Genomic DNA, 10527 nt, shown 5'->3' on the forward strand with positions numbered 1-10527 from the left:
TTTTAAAGGTTTCAACATTTTATTTAAAAACATACATTCATCCAAACATGAAAATAATTAGTCTCATCTTTCCTAAAAAAAAAAGTCTACAATGGTGCTGAAAGACTGGAAAGAATCATCATTCAACGTAATTATATCAAAAATATGTATAAATAAATAAATTTGATTAATAACATTGAATTTCAATTTCAGAACATACCATTAATATGATTCCACAGTATAACTTCTCAAAATTGCATCATATTTGAATGAATCAAGTACATGTATATCAGTTTACACCAATCAGAGACAACCTGACATTTGCTTGGACCAATCAGAGACTATCTTACATATAACAGATTACTTGTTACATGTTAAAGACTTGCAATTGGTCAGATTGGTAAAAGGACCTTGTATTTGTGTATTTCATGCTCTCACAGAAATCATACAAATTGTCTTTCAACATAAAAATGACTTGTGAATCACGGTAGGTCAGCTACCACAGCACAAATCGTAATACTCAATACAATGATCAAATTAAATTAAACTCCTGCATTCCAGCACAAGTCCAAATAAAAAAAAAATCTATATTAATTAGATATCAACTGCTGTTACCATGCTGTTATTACAGTGAACGGCAGAAACCTGGAGATATTATAAATGTTTTATAAATATGTATGAGTTAGCTCAACATCATCCACTCAGTAAGCGATTTATTTTGTATAAGTGACGTACACAGTTGCTATGTCACATGTACACGTCTATCTGACGCATGCGCAGGTGACGATTCCACCGCCTTAAGTTAAACACTGAATCCCTATTTATGTAGTTCATCAGTGACATTAATAACTTGTAAAACAATAAGTCAACATTTGTATGCAGCATTCTTAATAGTTCATGCAGCATCGTAGGAGCGGATGTGTTGATGTCAGCGCCATCACACACTACGAGAACACACTTCTATCTCTGTTTTAGTAGTTCCGTTCTAGCACTAACAAGAATTTTAAATGCTTCTTCACTTCCTGGAGCCACATTCTTGTCAGGATGTAAGAGTACAGCCAGCTTCCTGTAAGCTTTATTGATGTCATCCCTGAAATAGATAATGTTATATATTACTATAATATTCATTTTTATTTTAGATGACTTCCACAGGCATAGTAAATTACAGTAGACTGCTAGTAAAAAAAGAAATACATACACTACCATAAATATCTGAAACACTGCCCACCAAGATTGCTCATGAATGATGTTTCAGCACTTTTTACAATCTTTTGGTGTCGCAAAAACAAATAAATGAGGTAGGGAAAGTAATACTTTTCTGAAGAATGTGATTTATAGGATACAAATCAATAACGACAGGTTTAGCAAGAATATCTTGACAGTGTCATTTTGAATGAACTTTGTAGAATGTATGAAAATATGCCAAAAAATAATGTCGTGACATTCAAGTTATGCTCAAGATGGACATTAAACAAGGGAGAAAATACCAACACACCTCATTTACATATTAAACATATGTGCTACTAATATAGCAAATATCCGAATTCCAAATCACCTTATTTACATAAACATGTGCTACTAATAGTAAGAGTAAATAATTTGAACACCAACTTACTTTGATGCACCTGGCATTAGTCCAAGCCTTTCGTAATTGTCTTTACTATTTTTCAACCTCTGTATTGCCTCGACTTGATCTTTAGTGTAACCTAGTGTTGTTGCAATTCTCTCAACTTTCCCACCATTTTCAAATGCCTTTACAACACCATTGAACAATGTCTAAATAATAATATACAAATTGTAATAATATATGGAAAGTATCATATAAATTACGCTATGTGCCGTTTTGATGCTGTTCGTGGTGATGATATTTCACAAAAGTCACCATAAATTTTCATCAGGCGACAGTTCCAGACATTAAATGTCACTGTTGTCTCTCCTGACTTTTTTTTTTGCATGTGCAAATTGCAAGTGCTGACACAGTACATTTTGCCACAGAAGTCATATTTATGTTTGGGACTACATGACAAGGCTGTGTGGCCATCTCACTATCAAATGGCAATTTAATGCTCTATCCTGGTATCAACCAGGCTCGGTCAAACACAAGCACCTGCAAACCTTAACCAAGGTTCCCCCAAAGTCGCATTCGTTAGTGAATGAATCTCAGCCAGTCGAATTGGCCTTGCCATTGAGTCTGTGGCACACTCACCTAGGGTAGATGTTCAGCCTAAGGTAGGATTTGAACTTGGGTCTACCGATCATGAGTCTGATGCGACAACCACTATGCTACCAGTGACAAGTAAATTTTTATCTTAATAATGCGAGTGAAATGTTCAATTTTTTCTTATGATATTAAAACAATGCATCTACAATTTCATTGAAAACTAACTGCTATGGTAGAAATGCACTATACTAGAAGCCAACCGACAAGACAAACATGAGAATGCAGATATATACAGTTTAGGAGTCAAAATTGATGTTAGCAAAATACTGTAAAATGATTATTTACTGGGTTTTAATTTTGTTTATTTCGCTGACTGGAAAATGAAATGAACAAATCTGAGAAAGAACCATCCAAGATACTTGCATATCAAATTTGAAAACATTCTGACTTGCAGTTTTGAAGAAGTTGAAATTGTAAAGTTGATAACGACGACGGACAATCAGAAATATGAACAGCTCTGCAGTGTCAACTTTGTCGACAGCGGAGTTAAAAAAATGATCCAGAATTTATCTGTGTAAAGCATTAGAACACATTGATGCTGGAAGCTGTTCAATGATCGTCATTATAAACATATGTTCATTTATAATGCAATCCACATCCCTCAATTTAATTTGAGGGCAAAGCCCAGAAAAAAAAAAGAAAAAAATTCTGATAAATTTATTTTTCCAATTTTTTTTATTTTTACTCTAAAATTGTCATTAAAATGGGCCTATATTTTGATCTTACATGAAAAGTGCATCTTTCTTAATTATTTGTTAATGATTACCTGAAACATTTCACTGACGCCTTCTCCACTCTGTGCTGATGTCTCAAAATAATGGAAGCCTTTACTATCAGCCCAGAGTCTACCTTCTGTTTCATCTATAACTCTGTTGGTTCGTCTATCAATCTATAATTCAGAGAAAACATCAATGATGAAACTATCAAGTTATGGTACAGAGAGCTATTTTTTTATCAAATATTTGTGTGTCCGTACATTAAAGTCACTGCCGTCTCTCCTGACTTTTTGTCATGCAAGTGCATGCATGCATGTGAACCGATCTCCTAAACCTAATACATTGTACTACACCCAGTAATACTGTGTGTTTGAAAGACAGGGCAGACCATAATTTATATTGCCGAGTTAACATTCGGCTCCGGCGGTTCAAACCCGGAACCTTGCTGATGCACGTAGAACATGCTAACCACTGTACCACTGACAAGGTTGCAGGGATACAGAAATACAGAGATATAGTAGTATGGCCAAAAATAGAAATAGCAGCTTGTCGGCCGACTTTGATCTGATTACTGTAGGACGGGAAATTTTTGCGCAATAAAATTTTCGTGTGAAAGCAAATTTCGTCTAATTTGAGCATTTCATTATTTGCATTCTCCTTGCAGACAAATTACTAGTATTCAACTTTGACCTTTTATTTTATACATGTTTGTCAATAAATTTTAACAAATAAGAACAAAGAGCATTTATTATTCAATGTCAGTTACTAATTCTCACATTAAAAAACGAGTGTTACACCTCCACTAGCAAACACATGTCTTAGGACTTTCGCTATTAGTACTGCAGTTCACATCCAGCGCAACAACAATTTTGCCAAGTAAAAAAATATGGAAAACAATGCATCGGTATTCGACATCGACACGGCAGAAGCTGGAGAGTTACCTAAAGAAAAAAAACCGTTGCAATATTTGATGTATTCAGAGCACATCGATGTAAAGATTTTTTTTTAAAAAATACACGACGACAACATCACCACTGTGTTTGTTCCGGCCTGTTGTACCGATCTTGCCGTTAAACGATTCAAGGACTCACTGAAATCTAACTTTCAATCGTGGTACACTGACGTTATTTTGAAGGAACTGCAGACGGGAGCTGATCTTCGTCTTTCGAAATTAAAACCACTTCATGCTAAATGGTTAATTGAAGCTGTGAAGTCTATTGAAAATCGCCATGAATTGTGTACATCGGGCTTCTAACTGAAGCCACTTCACAAACATGTGGAATACTAGTAAGTTAACAGTCACATGGAAATTGCTGTTGTTCTAAATTGTCTCCTTTTTAAAACCAGAATTCAGATGAATACATAACATTTTCATTCACTAGTCTTGTGTTACTAGTATAACATTCAGAAGGAAAGCGTCATGTCTGAACTTGACAAATGTTTTTATAAATTTTACGGTGCTGTCACACTGAGGGGATGAATGGGCAGCCGGACGGAGGCTGAATTAATAAGTCCTTTAAGTAATAATCCTTGTGATACCAAATAATTAAACATATGAGGATATTCATACTCTGCATCTGCCAACACTAAGTGGACAGTGTTCCAGCAAAATAAATTTTCCAGGTATTTGCATGTAATTAACATAAATATATGTCATGAATATTACATATTATTATACATCTGTCACCGTAACGCTATATATTACAGCATGCCGTAATTTTGCGGTATATTGAGTGGTATTTTCATCCTACCATATTAAGAAAAACAATAAAAAAAAAACATGGCCGTCACCATGTTTGACCGGACTCCAAATAAAGAAGTTCGCTGATTCTGTTTATTTGACCATTACCTTGCAGTAAAGCCATAATTACAATGTATATTTCGTAGTTGCTCTTAAAAGAGCATTTCCAAAATAACCCCAAATAAACCCCAAATTATATTTATTGTAATCATAAAAACATTAAAGATGCTAAGCAGCTTTCTCTGGTCTAAGTTTAAAAGCTGAATATAAACTACATACTGACATATATGTTATTTTCATAAGAAGATGCTTTGTTCATACATGCAACATGCAAAATGGCAAATTGATCGGTTAAAGAATATACAATGCAAAAATTACATTTTTTTTAAAAATCCAAGATGGTGGACAAATCATGTGACTGATCAACATTATTATATTTTTTTTAAAAGAAGCTTTGGCTATACATGAAAAATATCGGATTGATAGGTTCAAACACTCCCGAGAAACAAATGCCCTAAAAATCTTAAAATAACAACGAAATCACATGACTGAAAAAGCAAAACAACAAAAACATTACAGACTTCAACCTAAATTTTTTTCACCATAGCAACACCTTTGTAATTTACATATTAAGCATATGTGCTATACTGACCATACTTGTGAAACTGTGACAAATAAGAAACAGAACAGAACTAGTCATGACAAGTGTTATTTGTGAGTAATTGGTGAAAAGAAATCACAGGACCACACAAGCCTACTGAGGATTACTGTTATCAGTACCTGACTGGTCACCATGGTAACTAAGTAATCTGAGCGTTACTGGATAACACCACATGTACTGCTACTTACTTTATTTGCACAAACACAGAAGACAACCTTGTCTAGTTCAGTGATATCACCAATATCTTGTTTCATTTCAGATAACCATAGATCCAATGCTTCAAAACTCTCTCTACTGTTGACATCATAGACTAATATTGCACCCTGTGTATCTCTGTAAAATTCATTTCGTACCTACAGCAATAAAACATATATTGCTTGTCAGATTGATGTAGTGCAGTAAAAAAAAAACAAAAAACAAAAAACAATTTGATTTAAATTAGTTTGTAAAATGTGACAAAAATCGACTTTGCCATGCAAGTGATTAGTGTTTAAAGATGTTATCAGAATGCAGACTGTGTATAAATCGTTGAACACCTGGGTCACCTTTCACAAAATATTTAATAATATTTTTTTTTAAATCTGACCATGACTTATATAAATTATATATATCTGGAAAACAATTAGTATGTTCAAGTTGGCATGAATTAAGAATATTCAAAAATGTTATGGATTTTAGAAAATAATAATAATATACAGACATTTATTTACCTCATAAAATATTGGATGTCCAGCCATGTCAAATATATTTATTTTGACTTCTTTGTCTCTAATAGGCACTCTACAGAAAGATATAAACATAAAGATTATGTTACATAGGAAAAAATATTAATAGTGTGTTTTCTGGCTAAATATTTACTGACAAACTTCATCTCACAAACAATGACATGTAACTTACTTGGTAACCCCATAATCTATACCAATCGTGGCTAAATATTTACTGACAAACATCTTCTCACAAACAATGACATGTAACTTACTTGGTAACCCCATAATCTATACCAATCGTGGCTAAATATTTACTGACAAACTTCTTCTCACAAACAATGACATGTAACTTACTTGGTAACCCCATAATCTATACCAATCGTGGCTAAATATTTACTGACAAACATCTTCTCACAAACAATGACATGTAACTTACTTGGTAACCCCATAATCTATACCAATCGTGGCTAAATATTTACTGACAAACATCTTCTCACAAACAATGACATGTAACTTACTTGGTAACCCCATAATCTATACCAATCGTGGCTAAATATTAACTGACAAACATCTTCTCACAAACAATGACATGTAACTTACTTGGTAACCCCATAATCTATACCAATCGTGGCTAAATATTTACTGACAAACTTCTTCTCACAAACAATGACATGTAACTTACTTGGTAACCCCATAATCTATACCAATCGTGGCTAAATATTTACTGACAAACTTCTTCTCACAAACAATGACATGTAACTTACTTGGTAACCCCATAATCTATACCAATCATGGCTAAATATTTACTGACAAACTTCTTCTCACAAACAATGACATGTAACTTACTTGGTAACCCCATAATCTATACCAATCGTGGCTAAATATTTACTGACAAACTTCTTCTCACAAACAATGACATGTAACTTACTTGGTAACCCCATAATCTATACCAATCGTGGCTAAATATTAACTGACAAACATCTTCTCACAAAGAATGACATGTAACTTACTTGGTAACCCCATAATCTATACCAATCGTGGCTAAATATTTACTGACAAACTTCTTCTCACAAACAATGACATGTAACTTACTTGGTAACTCCATAATCTATACCAATCGTGGCTAAATATTTACTGACAAACCTCTTCTCACAATACCTCTTTATAATACAACTCTGTAAATTGAAGCAGAAAGCACAATGTTACAATAACAGTAGTAGGTTAGTGCTGAAATAGGAGTACAGGGAATTTCATGTATGATAGGCCACTATGGTCATGTAAGATTTCAAATAGATTTTATGACATTTTTAAAGACATTTTCAAAGTTAGTGAAATGAAAACAAATGCTAATGTGATCAGCATGGTAAGTATACAAAATGTAATGAAAGATTAGAGACTCGGTAAACTGAATACTGTAGAATACTCTATTTTTGCTTAGAATTTATTTTTGCTATTTTCGCTGAAGGGATGATTCCGTAAAAATAAAATCCAGCGAATATACTTTTTTTCCTATATTTTACATTAAACTCATAAAAAATCAGTGAAAATAAATTCCATACAAAATGCCCAGAAAGTCTTTTCAGCGAAAATTAATTCCAGCAAAAATAAAGTATTCCACAGTAACTGAAATAATTCTGCTACGGTACTAGAAATATTCACTATTCCATATTTTGAGAGTGTTTGCTAGTATTTTTTGTGAAAATAATTCCATTTTTAGTGTGTTCCTTTCCACATAAAATTTCATTTTTTTTTACCACAAGCTGAAAGTAATGTCATATTTAGTGTAATATTTATTACAATATTTTGTTTAGCCATAGAAGGTTGGATAAGTGGAGAGCTCAGCACAAGTTGGGTGAGCAAAATGTTCTCATTAAATATATTAATTAAGGGTTGACCATTTGAAATAGAGAAGATTATTATCAAGTACATAATCATGTAACTTTTTTTTTTCAATATTTCAATATCACATTATGAAGAACTCACAGACTTCTAAATAAAAATAGCAGCTGACTCTTCTACCCATCTCATTTATCTAGGGAAATTTTTCTTATCATTTACGACAAGGATTGCTTATTACATCCAGTGAGAAAAATACTGTTCACCGAATTTTGGTCATGATTTACCTACTCCTATTCGTTACTGATATAATCTTGTAAGATTGTCAGTGTTTGGTTTGCCAACAATTCAGGGCAATGAATTGGATTTTTCTTTCTAGTTGCATTGCATTTAATAACACTGAACTGGCAGGTGCTGGTGAATCAAATACAGCTTTAATGATGAACAAACAGTAATACCACACAAGTAAATGTACACATCACATGGTAACCATGTGTACAATGTTTTGACATGAACAATCTGGTGGAGGCAAGGTCATGTAAGGTCAACCAGATAAAATATGTCATCAAAAACATGTACGCTATAAGAAAGCTAATCACTAATTTTAGTGAAATAGGGAACACCAGTACCCGGTAATCTGGTCATTTTTTGGTGAAGCAGAAAAGTTTCTGATTAATACTTGAATAGTTCCGATATCAGGAACTAGTTAATGTCAATTTTATTCTCATCATGCATGAAGAAAAGATATCATTTACAGTCTCAAGTAAGAATTACTGCAAATACAGTGTACATTGTAAAACTAATAGCTAGTCTGTTGTCATGGTGATAATCAAATGGAATGGGAATTGTGATCATTTCAATACAATGCAGTGTAATTTATGTATAATAATCTCTGAACGTTAATTAGTTTGATAAGCAAACAACAAAACTGCTACAAAAAAGTTGGCTTCATATTCATTCACAAATTTGAAATGTAAACAATATCAGTTCAGCAAACATTCATTGATATCCAGACAAGCAGAAGTGGCCCTAAATCTTAGCTGAAATTAAATCTGAAACACTAATGGATTGTATTCAGGATATGTGATATACATGTACATGTAAAAAGTAACTTAGATATGGCCATGTTGTTGTTGATGTAGCTCAAATGAGACATAGAACAAGTCACATGACTGCTCATATAGCACTGCGGATTATAATTAGCTCTGAGGTTAGTCGATGAACTGTAATGATTCTGTATCATGAGTGTAAGTGTATACTGGTAAATGAATTGAACTTTATAGCTCAATTCCGTGAATAGATCTGTCAAGTTTCAAGACAGGACAGTATTTCTTTCAAACTCAATTACCATAAAACCATTTATTTTCACTGCTATTTAATTTTACTAACCTGGTATTTCAAGCATATTCAAGGGGTTCCAAGTTTACAAATTTTTACAAAAAACAATACATGTTCATGTGGTTTTAATTTAGCATATTTTAGCACATCTTTTGTATTATTATTGTATTATTCAAAAAACTAATTTATTTTAGAATGAGTTATGACAAATTCTACATGAAAAAAGAAAGTTGACAAATGATAATTCCTGTACGCTTTATTCTTGGTATATGAGCACAAACATTTATTTATGTTTTTAGGAAAGTTATGTTATGAAATGAATGCAATTAATAACATTTTTTCGTTTAGTTGTGTGTTATACCAAGATTTCCCAAATTCAAGAATTTGTAAAATTAGTAAATTGAGAGCTGGTGCATGATGGATGGCTGTATTATTTGTACGCAACTTGATATTATCAGAGACCTTAGACAAACGTGTATATATATATATATATATATATCTAAGGTCTATGATAGAACATTGTTCAGTAAAATGTCATCATCTAAAAAACTTCTTTAACAAAAAATATTGTAACTCAATTGAATGTTTTTGATTGGGGAGAGATAATAAAGTTTCTAGACTCTTTTTCTTTTTAGCCCCATCATAAGTCTAAGCCAACATTGTCTATTTAAGTTTACTGTGCAATAAAGTTTTATTTCCGGGACTATTTCAAGTTCAACGTCAAAGACCTACCTTGCCAACTTCAGCATTACCCATGCTTATTATTTTCACTCGTATACTTTTCTTGTGTGCTCGTTTCGCAGACATGGTAGTGTCGATTTAATTCACAACGGTGAGATAAACAGAGGCGGTGAGACAAACAGAGTCATTCACGATCCGAATTTCTGTGACAGCCAGCGCGAAAACACCAACACAGATCAGAAATGGACCATCAGAAACTTGAGTACCGGTAAAATTACATATCAACAATACAAGGTCACAGACACCATGATAAAAACTTGCGACTGATTCCGAGCAGGTTTACAGTTGTCAACCGTTACCACGACAACATTCGTTGAAACACTCCCATGGAAATGCCAGCGTTGTAACAAATTGACCTGACTCTCTGATTTTCGGGAAAAATCAACTTTCTCTTCCCACAAACTGATCGTACAGGAACATCGCAGTACTATACCAATGTTACTATCGATGTCGTTCAAGATTTGATAGTCGGAAGTAAATGATTAGGAATTTTGACTTTCTGGGCATGCGCGTATCGACTACGTTGTAAGAACGAAGTCTATGATTGGTAGTTTGTCTGACGAAGATAGTTGAGTTACAGTGCATTT

The 10527-nt window shown here is 33.2% G+C and overlaps 1 protein-coding gene across 2 annotated transcripts; it reads right to left on the minus strand.

The window, feature by feature from the left end:
• LOC100374646 (dnaJ homolog subfamily C member 27-like) lies at positions 1-10404 on the minus strand. Of its 2 annotated transcripts, XM_085508002.1 has the most exons (7): positions 9932-10404; positions 7118-7200; positions 6029-6098; positions 5507-5671; positions 2967-3089; positions 1595-1755; positions 1-1069 (listed from the first exon to the last, which is right to left on the minus strand). In XM_085508002.1, the coding sequence occupies exons 1-7, from the start codon at positions 10004-10006 to the stop codon at positions 940-942; spliced, it is 807 nt and encodes a 268-aa protein (XP_085364128.1). In that variant the 5' UTR covers positions 10007-10404; the 3' UTR covers positions 1-939. The 2 variants fall into 2 exon arrangements, with proteins under 2 accessions (XP_085364128.1, XP_085364129.1); XM_085508003.1 differs by lacking the exons at positions 7118-7200; positions 9932-10404 and adding an exon at positions 6216-6375.
• Between the last annotated feature and the right edge of the window lie 123 nt (positions 10405-10527).

Source organism: Saccoglossus kowalevskii, chromosome 14, assembly GCF_978046115.1.
Source record: "Saccoglossus kowalevskii chromosome 14, keSacKowa6.1, whole genome shotgun sequence".
Lineage (NCBI taxonomy): Eukaryota > Metazoa > Hemichordata > Enteropneusta > Harrimaniidae > Saccoglossus > Saccoglossus kowalevskii.

Coding starts and splice junctions, on each gene's coding strand:
- LOC100374646 (XM_085508002.1), bottom strand. CDS start 10,006: ATGTCTGCGAAACGAGCACACAAGAAAAGTATACGAGTGAAAATAATA. Junction 5,672..6,028: donor GACATCCAATATTTTATGAG/GTAAATAAATGT, acceptor TTATTGCTGTAG/GTACGAAATGAATTTTACAG. Junction 3,090..5,506: donor TCTGTGTTTGTGCAAATAAA/GTAAGTAGCAGT, acceptor TCTGAATTATAG/ATTGATAGACGAACCAACAG.